The sequence below is a fragment of the Saimiri boliviensis genome, chromosome 3, assembly GCF_048565385.1.
Source record: "Saimiri boliviensis isolate mSaiBol1 chromosome 3, mSaiBol1.pri, whole genome shotgun sequence".
Taxonomy (NCBI): domain Eukaryota; kingdom Metazoa; phylum Chordata; class Mammalia; order Primates; family Cebidae; genus Saimiri; species Saimiri boliviensis.
Window position 1 is genome coordinate 160669115 of NC_133451.1, and position 16118 is coordinate 160685232.

A 16118-nucleotide genomic window follows, 5' to 3' on the forward strand; every position below is an offset into this window, starting at 1 on the left:
AGTTCACAGATACACAGGTAATGAGAAGTATCTCATGACTATTGCCATGGCCAACAGCAAATATTTTATCAAGACTCACCTCATTAAAATATATTTAAAAGTGGAAAATTATACATCTTAAAATAGATATAAAATGGTAATAATCTGTTAATACTTTAAAATGATTTTAAAACATTTACAGAATTATTATCAATAGTAGGATAATTAATGGAAGTGCCTCTAGATTCCGGCTTTCCTGATGCATTTTAAACTCCATGAGAGTTGAAACCATCCTTCTGTTTGCTGCTATGGCCAGCACACATTTTAGGTACTCATAGTTATTTGTTAAATAAACATAAACCACTTAAACAAATACAGATATTATTATGAACTGTAAGGTTTTATCCAATTTGTATCTTGATTCATCCTCTCGATTTCATTTTTTTCCTCTATTCTCCCATTCTCCACACCTATATCCTATACACAAACCACCCTTCCATTTGTAGCACACACACAGGAGTCTTCCTGTCTCAGTGCCTTTGTATTTGTTATTCACTCTGCCTGGACAACTACCTATCTACTCCTTACACTCAAACTGCCTTTTGCGTCTTTCAGACTAGCTTACCTGTTCCTTTCTAAGTGGTTTCCTCACCACTATCACATGGTTTCTACTATGCATCCCCATGAATTTACTTTAAATGTATATGCTATCTTTTTGCTTCTTGCCTGTCCCTTCCCACTAGACTGTAAGTTACAGATGGATGGCAACCTTTTCAGTCTTGTTTATCACTGTATCCCTAGTACATACAAGAGTCCTGGCTATACATAAGCAATCAAATATTTTGAATTAAAAAATAAACAGAGGTAGAAAAAAGGATAAAGAACCCAAATGGTCAACAACTGGGAAATAAACTGTGGTACATTAGTAAGATGAATAGCATATAGTTTCTTTGATCCCGGTTTTGTGGATATAGTTTAAGACGTGATAATTTTTCTTTTTTTTTTTTGGCAGATATGCTGTCCAGGCTGGACTCAAACTCTGGCCTCAGCGTCCTGAGTAGCTGAAACTACAGACATAAACCAAAGTACCTGGGGCGTGATGTAGTAATTCCTTAATATGCCTCTGTATTAAATTATACCTACAAGAGAGGTGTCAATTTTCTCACACATCATTATATTGACGTCAGCAAATGCTATTGTGATTTTTCTGGAAAATCAATGCTTTTTAAATTTTCAATTAGAAAATAACACATATAAATTGACCCTTATAGGAAAAAAAAAAAGGCTTCTGCGTTTGTTCACTGGTTTATGTCTGAGCCCCTTTACCTACCTCGGAATCAGCAACACCATCAGCTAGAATAGAGTAAAAATAAGAACTTTTTATCGCATTATTCCCCACTCCTTGAAATTTAAACAATTAGCTTCCAGAGTCTTTGAATTAGTTCACTTTTTTGAGGGGAAGAGGAGACTACTTTATAACGGTATTTAAGTCTTTAAACTTCCAAATACAGAACTAAAGAGAAAAATCCTAGAGAGAACAATTAAGAAAGTGCATAGGCCAGGAACTGTGGTTCACGCCTGTAATCCCAGCACTTTGGGAGGCTGAGGCAGGCAGGATCACAAGGTCAGGAGTTTGAGACCAGCCTGACCAAGATGGTGAAACCCCATCTCTACTAAAAATACAAAAATTAGGCGGGTGTGGTGATGTGTGCCTATAATCCCAGCTACTCAGGAGGCTGAGGTAGGAGAATCTCTTGAACCTGGCAGGCGGATATTGCAGTGAGCTGAGATTGCGCCACTGCACTCCAGCCTGGGCAACACTCCATCTCAAAAAAAATAAGTGAACAGAATATTTTCAACACAAGGTATTCAGCATCATCACTTTTGTTAGCAAGGAAAAGGAAATAAACTACCATTTTTCAATACTTATTATATAGCTGTGATAGGGATTTAAAAGATAATATATACATGAATGTGCTCACCAACAATGCCAAGTATATGATCCATAATGTTAGGATGTTAGCTACCTTTTTCTTTTGATTACATACATTGTAAAAGACATATTAAGGAACATATCACCTATCTAGAAATTCCTTATATGGGAACTTGAACTGCCTGCAAATGTTCTAGAGCAAGCCAAAAACTATCACAAGCAGCTAAGTCTCTAAACCAAAGCAGATGTCATAAATCTGTGCACTTTATTCACAGGTGAACCCACTAAGTTCACATACAGAAATCATCCTTTAAAGTTTGGTTAATTGAATTTCCAGCTCACAAACAAAAGCAGAAAATAAGAAATGCCAAGGGAAGTACAACATCAGTGCCATATTATTCTTGTTGTATTTTCAGTTCCTAGGATTCACTAATATTATATAAAGAAAATTAAAGGCCTCAGAAGAAATACTTAAAAAAGAGTAAATGATTATATATAAACACCTGGTCTTGGATGGCATACAAAGAAAGCACTTTCAATTTTAGTAAAAATAAATCTTAATGAATTAAATTTATTTATCTAAGTTACTGTGGATTGTAATTTGAAATATTAACTTTTCACCAATCATTCTTATGTTAATTTATGAAAAACCGTATCTTCACTAACAGATAAAGACATTTCCTCTTCCTCAATTCAAATAAGAAAGTGATTACAAAATTATAAAAGACTGAAAGAAAAATGGCCGGGTACAGTGGCTCACACCTGTAATCCTAGCATCTTGTGAGGCCAAGGCAAGCAGATCATGAGGTCAAGAGACTGAGACCATCCTGGCCAACATGGTGAAACCCCATCTCTACTAAAAATACAAAAATTATCTGGGTGTGGTGGCACATGACTGTAGTCCTAGCTACTTGGGAGGCTAAGGCAAAAGAATCGCTCAAACCTGGGAGGCAGAGGTTGGAGTGAGCTAAGATCATGCACTGCAGCCTGGTGACAAAGTGAGACTCTGTCTCAAAAAAAAAAAAAAAAGGAAAAGGAAAAAAAAGCCATAGTTCTAAATGAAGTAGTTTAAAGGTTAGTGGTTGAATTCTGATCAATTTGGAAGAAAGATGCATGGTAATTATTAATAAAAACAAAAAGCAATCTTCAGAAAAGGGAGAAACCATCTTGAAATAGAAAAGAAAATCTAGGGCAGATTTCCAATTGTAATTAGAAAAACAAAAAACTAATAAATGCCATTAAAAATAATGCACAAAAATAATTCACAAGGAGTGCACATAAAAAGATGAAAATGTTGTATAATGAAATAACAACAATACAGTTCTCCTAAGATTTCATCTATAGTATCTCCAAAGTAAATTCAGTGCCACAGAACTCTTTAATAAAAAGTTTAAAAATCTGTACTTTAATATTACTGAATGTACAGCACATTCCTCTCCCTGTCTCAGATGTCTCCCAAATAAACCCAGAAAAATTCTTTATTAAGCATGTATTTTCAATCTAAAAAATGTATGGTTCAAAATTTATCATTCTGAATTGGTTTTATCTGTAAGCTAAAAATCTAGCCATAATAAAATACATGTTTTAATGGAAGTTAAGAACTTAGAAAATAACTCCAGGTTAACATGCTCCATATAATGCTATGAAAGATGTACCAAACTCTTAAAAAGTATATTAAGATGTGAAATATGTAAAGCATTGGAAATAGTATTATTCTTTAATCTTTTATCTAAAGACTTTACATTGATTCCCACAGCAGAAATTCAAAGCCAAAACTGAAGAGAGTAATGTATTCAACCATTAAAGCCCCACTTATGATTAAAATATACTGTATACACTATCTATTACAAGAACATTGAGAATGGATTTTGACATACCACATTATCTTTGTTTTCATTTTTAAATGAAGTTTCTGTCTCCATTGGAGCATCACTGTGATCGCCTTCCAAATTCTGCTTCTCAATTACTGATGCACTAGCCACACTGAAGATTCCATGGATGTTAACACGAACTTTAACCTTCACTTTGGAACTATCACCATCAGACTGTGGAAAAACATTCTGAATAGTGAAGCTCCCTTAAGGAAAAAAGAACTCTGATCAGTATGTGAGCTTCAGGTTAACTTATTCAATTCATTTATTGAATAATTTGGCTATCATCTTTAAGACGTTGGCAAATAATCATGCTGGCAATAATTATGATCATATCCTAATTGATCACTATGGGGCAGGTACTTCCCCTAGATTATCTTTTACAAACCATAACAAACCTTTTATTAAGTCTCAGGAAGCTTAAGTAACCTGCCCAAAATCATCAATGCTAGGGAAAAAAAAAAAAAAAGCATTGGGAATTTAACCATGGACAATTTGATTCAAAGGCATTAAGTTATCTTATAATGCTGGTATTTGAAAACCAAAATAACAAAATTGTTTCTGAGTTTGAAAACCAGATACTACCTTTTTTGATATAAGCTTTATAAATCATAATCACCTTGGTAATTCATAAAGCAATTCCAAATTTTTGATTTTTCCAATAGTAAAACTGCATGCAAAGTTTACAGTCACTAATACCTGCAAAGATTATCAATGCTTTAAGAAATCTATTAATGTTTTATTTCTTTAAAGAAATCTAATATATATAATATTTATAGTAGAAGAGCAAATACTAGGCAGAAAAATCAGGTAGTAAAAAACTTGAATGACTTTTTTATGGGTTAAATTTTACCCCCCACTGTGCTTAGTATCTCAGAATGTGACTATGTGTGTGTTGTTTTGAGACATGGTTTCACTTTGTCATCCAGGCTGTAGTGCAGTGGCATGATCATAGGTCACTGCAGCCTCAACCTCCCAGGGTCAAGCAGTCCTCTCATCTCAGCCTTCAAGTAGCTGGGACTACAGGTGCACGCTACCATGTCTAGTTAATTTTTCTGATTTTTAGTACAGATTAGGTCTCGCTATGTTGCCTACGCTGGTCTTGAACTCTTGGGCTCAAGCAATCCTCCTGCCTCAAAGTGCTACGATTACAGGCTTAAGCCACTATGCTTAGCCTGTGACTGTATTTGGAGATACCTTGACTTTGGACTTCTAACCTCCATAACTGCGACAATAAATTTATACTGTTTAAGCCACTTAGCTTGTGGTACTGTTATAGCAGCCATAGCAAACTAATGTTAGTAATTGTACTGTTTTATATAATAATCCCCTTAGTCTATAAATCAATACATAGCCAAAAATTAAAAACTTCAAAATTCTTTTAAATGTTATAAAATAATCTTGTTTTATATCTTCTGAAAAGATCACTCAGTTAAAATGGATATTACAATCTCCTATTCTTTCTTTTCCTGTTATTTTATTTAGTCATATCATTTATAAGGGCACATGTTTATAAAAGATGGTTAAGACTGGTTAGTAATTTGTTCTTGGGGTTTGTTTTAAAGTGAGAAAGGGGGAAGTAATTGTGAGCTCATAAAGAACATTTCAGGATGACACATTTTGACTATAAACTGAAAAGGTACACTGACATCAATCCCATAAACAGCAAATACGGATGCAAATGATTTAAGCCTATTGGTCCATTTTTTAAAAGCATCCTTATTTCTTTAAAGTTAGGTAGTCTAAATTATTCTTGAAAATCTACTGTGGACGTGATACATTCAGTCAAATCTGCTAGGGGTTGGGAAATGATTTTGTGACCATCCCATTTGGAGTCTGACTGAAGAGTTCAACAGTATTACAAAAAAGTTACAGTCTTGGTACATTATCAATTCCTTGGATGACACGGTGTCCACAGCTCTCATCATCCTGGTTACCCTTCTTTCTGCTTTCACTTATACATTCCTTTCTTTTAAACAAACAAAAAATATCAAAGTTCACCAAAATTCAGAAAGTCATAGTTCACCTAGCACTCAATGATAGTAGCTTTGGCATTTGACATTACAAAATCACTTTTCCATCACAAATATTTTCTTCATTCTGGGTCAAGGCAAGGTAAAACAGTAAGAATAACGTCCCCAAATGCAGAGTCTTGAGTTACGAAGTATCCAGATGAATGTGCATGAGCATGCTACTAAGCTGCCTTCTGTTGGGCTGCAATATGCTGTTGCTCAGCGTGATCCCAGAAGTCCTTATTAAGAGAGGGTCTTGAGAGTACAATGCTAGCTCCAGGATGATTTGTTGCAGACTGATTCTATGTAAGTAGCTTTCTTTTTGTCTAGTTCTACCAAGACTGCAACTCTATTTTTGCTTTGAAAACCCTGTTGGGAAGAGTTTGCTGCCATTTTCCTTTGTTTCGATTATGTCCAGTTGCAATTGGTCAGCATCTCACCAATCACCTGGGATGCGAGAACAGTGGGACCACCTTGCCTTCCAATCACCATCACTATCATATTAATCCAATAATAGTTATTCTAGTTGATGCCAGTGAACATTAAGTTTAAAATTAGAATATATAGTCAGTCTGGCACCACAATTTCAATCTACTGATTAAGTTTTTCAATAAAAAATAATTCTCACACAAACCTTTCAGGCCAGTTACAGAGTATTTTATTTCCATTTGTATTTTATTTTAATTTACTTTACTTTATCTCACTCTGTTGCCCAGGCTGGGAGTGCAGTAGAACAATCTTAGCTTACTGCAGCCTCTGCTTCCTGGGTTCGAATGATTCTCCTGCCTCAGCCTCCTGAGTAGTTGATATTGCAGACGTGCACCACCATACCTGGCTAATTTTTGCAGCATTAATTTTAAATACAGAAGTAAAAATGAATTAGAAATATAGCTGTCCCCTCAGTATCCATTGAGGATTGGTCTCAGGTTTCCCTCAGGATGCAAGAACCTTGTATACATCATTTTGCATGTGAGTGAGACGAGGTCTCACTATACTGCTCAGGCTAGTCTTCAACTCCTGGGCTTAAGCAATCCCCTGGTAGTCAAGTCCCTTATTTAAAAAAAATGGCATAGTATTTTTTTTATAACCTACATACATCCTTCCAAATTCTCTAAGTCTATATCATCTCTAGATTATGATATCTAATACAAAATAAACAGTATGTCGGTAGTTATAATATGTAGTAGGTGAATAATGACAAAAAAAAATGTCTACATGTGTTTAGTACAGAAATTTCTTTTTACCCAAATTGGCTGAATCTACAGATGCTGAACCCCACTGAGGGCTGACTGTAGTAAACTCTGCTGCCATTATAGTCATAAACTGAGCACTACAAGTGTACATTTAAAAAGAGCATAAATATCTTTCTTTTAAAATCCAGTACTGGCTTAGCTGAAACGTCTGTTTCCTTGATTCTGACATAACACATTATTTATAAAGAACCAAAATGTTCTGGAAAACTTTTTCTTTTTTTTTTCTCTTACCAATTCTTGCATCGGGATAAGGCACTTCATGTAAATTAGTATAAAATGCTTCTAGTTCAAATGGTTCCTTCTTGTGGAAAGTAATGACTTTTGAGAATGGGGCAGGATGGTTCTTACAGAAAACTTCACATTCCCTAAAATGGAGTGGGAAAGACACTCACTTAGAAACAAAGTTGCTTATGAACCTGTTTACTGAATCCATTTCATTCTTAATTCATTAGCAGTGATTGCAAAAATCTCTGCACAAATAAAACAAATTATTGATTTTGCTCTAAACATGCCTTGTGAAGATTTATGGCTCAAAGTTTTCATGATGTCTATCACAACAGACAACTGTATACTACTAAAAACAGAAAAATTACCTGAAACCATGTGTATTTTAAAGCCAATGAGTAGGGTTCCCCAGATTTGCGGGCCAAGTCCTACTTATTAACTTCCAAAATACTTGCCACATATTACTCTTTTAACTCTGGCTACGTTTAATAAAAACTTTTGTTTGCAAATAATTTTAAACCTACAGAAAGGAGCAAAATTAAAAACAGGACAAGGAACACTTACGTATCTTTTACATGGATTTGCTACTTTCCTCCATTTGTTTTACTATCTGAGTGCGCACACACTCTGTGTATATTCTTCCTGCACCAACTGAGGGTGATATATATTAAGGTCCTTTACACCTAAAAATGTCAGTGTGCATCCTAATAGGGATATTCTCTGATGCTTTACTATTCATATTTCCATTTTTTTTTCAGTTGATATAACAATGTCCTTTGCAGTATTTTACCCTTCCAATACAGGGAGTTTTTTAAACCTACATAGCAATTCCTATTCCTTAAATTGTTTAACAGAAACAGTTTATGACTATTTTTTATGGTGGCCCAGAAACCACGCTTTAATACTATGTTATCATCCTATTACTATAAGTATCCAAGGTTTTAAAATCTTGAATCTAAAAAAAAAAAAAAAAAAAAAAAAAAAAAAGATAAAACCTTGAATCCATAAACCTCTTACTCTATCCCAGTTTTCAAGAATGTACCGATACCTTCTACTTTCTTATTGCAGTCATTAGGCTATATTTACTTTTCAATTTACCTCCCCATAAATTTTCTTACAATTTTTTTTTCTGAATCACTTATACCTTGAAACCAAAATTAAATTTTATAGAATAATATATCTTGCCTCAAAATTGGAATTATCTTTAAAAAAATTATAAAGAAAAATACTGATGTTAACACATGCCATTCAAATGCTTTGCAAGACTTCAGGTAAAGCTGATAATCTGTATTTTTGAAATTTATACAACCATATTTTCTTGGGGATACTTATGTATAGAACACAGAACAAAAATTTAAAAATAACTTCAAAATGTACACACCGTTATTCATTGTACAAGCTATACTTCTGAAAAGCAGGCAAGTAAAATATATGAAATATAAATTTTGATTCTGGTAAGGAAGTAAGCTACTTAAATCCTGGACAGTTTATGGAAAAAAATGTAAATGTTAATGAAAGCATAAAAATATTATAGCTTATACAGACAAAGATAAATTTAATAACAAAGTACTCTTTTTTTTAAACTATAGGCATGTTAAATTTAAAAGTATAGGAGAAAATGAGCAAAAACAGGCAATCTCATGAAAGTTAACAGGAACGTAAACCAGTATCTTTTTAGTGAATAATCTGCCAATATTACTCAAATAATGTGCATATTCTTTGATGCAACAATTCCATTCCTACACTATTATCTTACAGACATATCAAACACAACTGAACACGCACAAGCATGTTCCTACTAGCACTGTTTAAAATAGCAGAAGTATGACCTAATACCGTATTAGTTAAATTTATTATGGCACATACAACTGCTGAAAAAACAGTTACTGTCTATTGATATGGGAAAACAAAATACAATATAATTGAAAAAGCCAAGTTGCATTAGAGATTTACAGATAATCCTATATGTACTTTAAAAAGTATATGCTTTTATTTATTTATGGATAGTCAAATAAAATGACTGGACAGATAAACTAGCTGTTAAAAATATTTATGTCTGCAATACAGGCAAAGAGAGAGTATGACAAACACAGGTCTTTTTTTAGTACTTCATACTGTTATTTATTTGAAATGAGCCATGTTTTACTTTTATAAAAATCACAAAAAATATGCCTAATTATGATTTATAGGTGATGTATCATTTTTATATTTTCTTTTTTAAATACTTTATCTCAACGTATTTGGCAGAATTTTAAGACGTGTAAATTTCTCTAATTTAGAAAAGTAGATTTAATTGGTTAAAAATTTACAACAAGCTCTAATCAAGGTTTTAAAAATAACTTACCCAGTTCCGTCTTCAAAAGAGGTCTTCCACTTTAATGTGATTGAGTAAGGAACAAGGTCTGTTATGGAAAATTCACGCACTTTAAATGCTGGTGAGAGAATCGCACACTGAAAATAAGATGTATACCATATTTAAATCAACAAATATAAATCATACCCTAGGTTACTCTGAACTGCTTAATGAAGCCCTCCTATTACAATTGTTACATTTTAAAAGTTACTGGTTTTTGGCAATGAGGATTGAAAATTTAAAAGGCCCAGAGTACACTTTATGTGACCTTACAAAAATTAACAGAATATTTTTACATCTCCAAAAGGAATTTTAAATTCCAGCAGACTGTGAGAATTTGTAAAATAAATATTCTTTCAGTGTCATTACAGACACACTGTCCTATTATAGCTTAAAAATATAAATGGGAAAGATACAAAACTTATTTATCAGAAATAACTTCAATTTACTTTAGCTTATTGACAAGTGGATGAAACAAGTAACATTAAAAGACCCCTTTGGGATTATAATCATGTTATTATAAAGACACATGCACACATATGTTCATTGCAGCACTGTTTACAATAGCAAAACCTGGAACCAACCAATGCCCATCAGTGATAGACTGGACAAAGAAAATGTGGCACATATACACCATGGAATACTATGCAGCCATTAAAAAGGATGAGTTCTTTGTAGGGGCATGGATAAAGCTCGAAACCATCATTCTCAGTAAACTGACACAGAACCAAAAAAAAAACACAGAACCAAAAAAACCCAAAAACCACAGACAACCAAACACCACATGTTCTATGGAATACTATGCAGCCATAAAAAGGATGAGTCCTTTGTAGGGACATGGATAAAGCTCAAAACCATCATTCTCAGCCAACTGACACAAGAACAGAAAACCAAACACCACATGTTCTCACTCATAGGCGGGTGTTGAACAATGAGAACACATAGGCACAGAGAGGGGAACATCATATACTGGGGTATGTTGGGGAGTGGGGGGCTGGGGAGGGACAATGGGGAGCGGGGAGGTTGAGGAGGAATAACACTGGGAGAAATGCCTAATGTAGATGACGGTGGGAGGACACAACAAACCACCATGGCATGTGGGTACCTATGCAACAATCCTGCAAGATCTGTGAATGTACCCCAGAACTTAATGTACAATTAAAAACAAAAAAGATCCCTTTAGAGCTATCACTCATTTCTGGCAAAATATGTATTCTGAAAAATAAAATAACAATTATACCTGTAATGCACATCCTCTTGCAACAGCTTCATCAGCATTTAATGTGGTACTTATGTCTTTAAGAAAGAATTTGGTGATTTGTTCTTTCACTGCAGGAATTCGTGTTGCTCCTCCTACAATTTCTATACTACTAATATCTTCACGCTGTAAGTCTGGAAAATTTTTTTAATCGAGAAAAATGATAAGTCTTTAAAAGTCTGAACAGAAGGCTTTGTCAAGTACTTTTAAAAAAAGTGGAACTTCTTGTCAAAAAATAAAATGGAAAGAAAAATATAATTTTTAGAAAAAGGTAGAATTTAATAAATATTAATTGTTCATGTGACAGGCAATGCACTTGGTCCAGATGATGAAGTGGCAGGCAACAGGAAGAGAAAAGCGCTTCATGGGTTTTAAAGGACCTCTTCAGAGTCCTTCAATTTTATTTTCACCTCCCAAATTCCTATAGATGACATTTTTAATTGATTACCAAAATCCTTATGAAAAAGCAATCATGTCCCCATTTCTACATTTTTTTTGTTTTGTTTTGTTTTTTAAGACAGAGTCTCACTCTGTTGCCTAGGCTGGAGTGCAGTGGCACAGTCTCAGCTCTCTGCAGCCTCTGCCTCCTAAGTTCAAGTGGTTCTCCTGCCTCACCTCCCGCGTAGCTGGGGTTACAGGAGCTACCATGGGGTTACCACCATGCCTGGCTAATTTTTGTATTTTTAGCAGAGACGTGGTTTCACCATGCTGGCCAGGCTGGTCTTGAACTCCTGATCTCAGGTGATCCACCTACCTTGGCCTCCCCAAGTGCTGGGATTACAGGCGTCAGCCACCATGCCTGGCCAGAACTAGCATGAGTTTTATGATGTAAACAATAAAAAGAGCCAGGAAGAATTCTCAAAAACCCAGATTTACGGTGCCTTACTCTTATGAATAATGTGATAATCTCCCCTTAAAGGAAAAATACAAATCTTTTTTAAAAACAAAGTTTAATTAATTTCTTTTATCATTATTTACCCCTGCTAAGTAGGCAACATTATGGTACAGTTTTAATAGTCCAGTAATTTCCACTTACTAGCTTGTTCCATTACCGCTTTTAAAGGTGGCTCAACCCTGGCTAAAAGGGAAGCACACAGTTGTTCAAATTGAGCCCTGTGAGAAAATAAGATAAAATTCATTATTCTGGGATAAAAAGTTGAACATATCTTCTAAAACAACAACAAAGAAATCAGACATAAACTAAATAAACATTATAAAATAAGTAAACACTTTTCAAACTAAAAACATACGTGGTACCTGTTCATTTTACTAGAAACATCAAGGTCATTCATGAAACACTCAATGTTCAATGGAAGATCTGATGCATTTGCACTCATTAGCTTCTTTAGTTTTTCACATTCCTGATATAAACGCAACAAGGCCCGAGAGTTTTCCTTCACTTTTATCTTATATTTGGTCTTGAACTCATCACAGAAGTAGTCTACTAAAGCCTCATCAAAGTTCCTGCCACCCAAATATGGATCAAAGGTAGTAGCCAAGACCTGTTTAATTGAAAAAGCAGAACTAAATTTTCAGGAATATAGATTCTTCCAAAAAAAGAAAAAAAGAAAAAGAAAAACCTCTAAAATAAAAATAAAAATGATGCTAAAAAACTTATCCAATCACAGGGGTGCTGAATTTGGAATCAGAGTTAAATTATCGCTTACATTTAGCCAACATATTTCCTTATTCTTAATTTTCTGCTTTATAGTTACAGATCCATATATCATAATTAAAATAATAATTCTAATTCAGAAATAACTGAATTATAACTACAGCCTCATTATCTTACTCATTTGGTTCTACAAGAGCACTGAACAGATAGACCAAAATAAGGTTTAGAAAGCAAAGAAACAGTCCTAAGCATATAAACGAGAACAAAACAAGAAAAGCAGATTCAGAGATTAAATATAAAATGCCATAATTGGTCAATCTACAGGTCAGAAATTAGGCCTTTTGACTATTACAAAACCAAAACCAAATAAAAACAAAAACCAACCAACAAAAAAACCACAACTCAGATGATTTTTACAGAAATATACAAGAAACAAAAGGATAGAGAGTGTAAATAAAACAAGTGAAAAGAGGTAACAATTGCAAGCTGCTTGAGCAACAGGTTTCCCAGCAAGTCACAGAAATTCAACACTATAGTTCTTGAAAGCATAGGACCAGACATCTAGGCTCCCTCCCTTGGGTAAAATGACTACTTACAATAGTCACTAATAAAGAATCCTGCTGTTGATGTGGTTTTGCAGCTCTTTCTTTACAAGGTGGGTGATGGGGTGGTAGTATGGTGGTAAATATCACAGGAGGATATGAGTGCAATCTGTGTGGGGTGTCGCCCCACAGACTAGTATGGAGAAACCATGTATACACTTCTCATGAAGTCCAGTAATTACCCAAAATAAATGCAAAATTATCTTGGTATACAAGCAGTGCAAATGCGTATTCTGGGAAGAAGGGCTATAGCCTTGATCGGATTTTCAAACGGGTCTGTGATCTAAAAGTTACATTTCACTACAAAGTTATCTAGGAAAGAAAAAAGTTCTTTAAAAATAAGTTAAGGGGTGTAAAGCTAAACGCCAAGGATTAAGTCAATTTATACTGAAAATTACCCTACATTCAGTCTGAGTCATTTCCCGTTAATTTTCTGATTACAAAGAAGTTATTATAGTAAAATAAATTGAAATAGAATGCTCTTACAGTGTTGCAGTTTATCTCCTAAGTAAACTCTACTCTGTGCATACTGGAGAGAGATCGTAAGTTTGGACAAAGATCAATGTAAAAGTGATTACAAATCCTAATTTGTAAGAAGCACATAGAAGTAAAATTATCATTAGGACACCTGGATAAAAAGGTTTCTAAAATCAACGGGAATCATTTTGGAAAATGCTTCCCTTAAGTATAGTTACAGGTAAACAGTTTATGCTCCCTGATAGATGACTTCATTAACAACCTAAAAATAGAAACAACAATAAAAATAACTAATACATATTACAGCAGCTACTCTATGCCAGGCATTCCAAGAAATTTATATACATTAACTCATTTTGTCCTGTAAAATGCTACCAGGTAGTTACTGTTGTGCTCAGATAAACAAACTTAAGATTTAGAGAAATTAAATAACTTGTTTGAGGTCATAGTTTAAGGGGCAGGAGTCAGGATTCAAACCCAGCTATTATGGTCCTTTAGTCTGTGCTCTTAATATATGTAAACATAGCAAACTATTTACTTACTTTAAGTTTTCCTTTGTTAAAAGCACAAACCGAGACCTGATAGGCAGAATGTCCCATATCAATAAATACTACATTTCTTGGTTTCTCATCTAATGGGGGAAGATCCTGTTTATAAATTCCATATGCCAATGCAACTGTGTAAGAACAAAGAATTACGTTAATTCTAGCACAGCAATTACTTGGACAACAAAAAATGTCACTTTGACACTGCAATATGCAGTACAGTAATACATATTATCTTCAAATTAAATTAACTTTTCATAATTTGGTTAATAATTATTTGAGACAGAGTCTTGCTCTGTTGCCTAGGCTGGAGTGCAGTGGCATGATCTCAGCTCACTGCAACCTCTGCCTCCTGAGTTCAAGCAATTCTCTTGCCTCAGCCGTACAGGTGTGTGTCACACCCGGCTAATTTTTTATATTTTTGGTAGGGATGGAGTTTCATCATGTTGGCCAGGCTGGTCTGGAACTCTTGACCTCATGATCTGCCTGCCTCAGTCTCCCAAATGCTGGGATTAGAGGCGTGAGCCACTGTGTCCAGCCAATAATGTTATTTTTATTTTTTTCCCTACTCAATTATTAACTCTATAATATCTATAATAGTCATGATTTGTAAAGCCATTAAGACATATTTAACCTCTTCCAAAAAGTTCTACTACAAAGGCACAAGCTTAGAAGAATCAGTACACACATATACACACATACACGATGCACACACGTACGTCGTGTGTGTACGTGTGTGTGTGTGTGTGTGTATATATATATATATATATATATATAAATTTTTTTAATGAGACTGTCTCTAGCTCTGCCTCACAGGCTGAAGTGCAGTGGTGTGATCACAGCTCACTGCTGCTTTCAAATCCTGGGCTCAAGCAATCCTCTTGCCTCAGAGTTTTAAAAAAAAATGCTTTGTTATTAGTCAGAAAAAAACTGTAACAGTATTTTGCTTATACTGATTTTCAAATTGCAAAGTGCTTACCTGCAGTAGTTTCATTCATCAGCCTTAAACAATTTAAGCCTGCAACCTGGGCAGCAGCCATCACAGATCTTCTCTCGGCATCAGTGAAAAAGCTAGGAATCTAGTATTTAAAAATAATAGTTAAGCATAGTGTTTTACTTAAACATTTCATCAACTGAAAAATATAAAATAATTATCCTAAAACTTATATACAGTTTAAGTCAAAGAATGTTCTAAGTAAATAACTGAAGAAAAATACGACTTTTTTATTTTTTAAATTTGACAATATTTATACCATAAAGATCTGACCTAAAGTATGATTAACTAATTTAAAGTAAGGTTATACGGCAGGGTTGCCTAAGTTTTGTTAATCTAAATACTTCCTGTGTTAGTCTGATCTATTAAAAATATATTTTCTCATCTTTCATAATAAAAACCTAAGAACTCAAGAGTCTGAAAATGAGATTAGAGAAATATATTATGGTATGTCCATATAATTGAATCCTATGTAGCTGTTACAAAGAATCAGGTAGATATGAATTGTCATGGAACACTATCTTAATTATGTTAAAAAAAATAAAAAAAAAGGGGGCACGTATAACATTACTTCATTATTGTGTGTATATACACCCAACCAGAAGAACATAGTCCTAACTGTTTGAAATGATTATATTTCAAAGGAGGGGAAATACATTGCAGGGAACTTGTGATAAATATGAATTTCCTTTAAAAATCACCAAACAACATTGAAAAAAAAGTACACACACACACACACATACACACACACACACACACACACACATATTTTTAAAGAGACTGTGTCTAGCTCTGCCTCACAGGCTGAAGTGTACTGGTGTGATCATAGCTCAGTGCAGCTTTAAACTCCTGGTCTCAAAAAATTCTCTCGCTTCAGCCTCCTGAGTAGCTGGGACTACAGGTGTGTGCCACCATGCCTGGCTAAATTAAAAAAAAAAAAGTTGTAGAGTCTGGGTCTCACTATGGTTGCTCAGGCTGGTTTCTAACACCTGGTTTCAAGC

At 34.3% G+C, this 16118-nt stretch overlaps 1 protein-coding gene and 1 pseudogene across 1 annotated transcript in view; both read right to left on the reverse strand.

Annotated features, from left to right (window-relative positions):
- The window catches only part of HSPA4L (heat shock protein family A (Hsp70) member 4 like), a 55183-nt gene that overhangs the window by 22635 nt on the left and 16430 nt on the right, over positions 1 to 16118 (reverse strand). The window contains exons 5-12 of the mRNA XM_003927717.4: positions 15103 to 15202; positions 14121 to 14254; positions 12142 to 12386; positions 11921 to 11997; positions 10867 to 11018; positions 9618 to 9724; positions 7280 to 7413; positions 3790 to 3989 (exon numbers count right to left, since the gene is read on the reverse strand). Of these exons, the coding sequence (XP_003927766.1) occupies positions 3790 to 3989; positions 7280 to 7413; positions 9618 to 9724; positions 10867 to 11018; positions 11921 to 11997; positions 12142 to 12386; positions 14121 to 14254; positions 15103 to 15202 (1149 nt within the window). The remainder of the gene's footprint in view (positions 1 to 3789; positions 3990 to 7279; positions 7414 to 9617; positions 9725 to 10866; positions 11019 to 11920; positions 11998 to 12141; positions 12387 to 14120; positions 14255 to 15102; positions 15203 to 16118) is intronic.
- LOC141584073 (SOSS complex subunit C pseudogene) lies at positions 3996 to 7273 on the reverse strand (annotated as a pseudogene).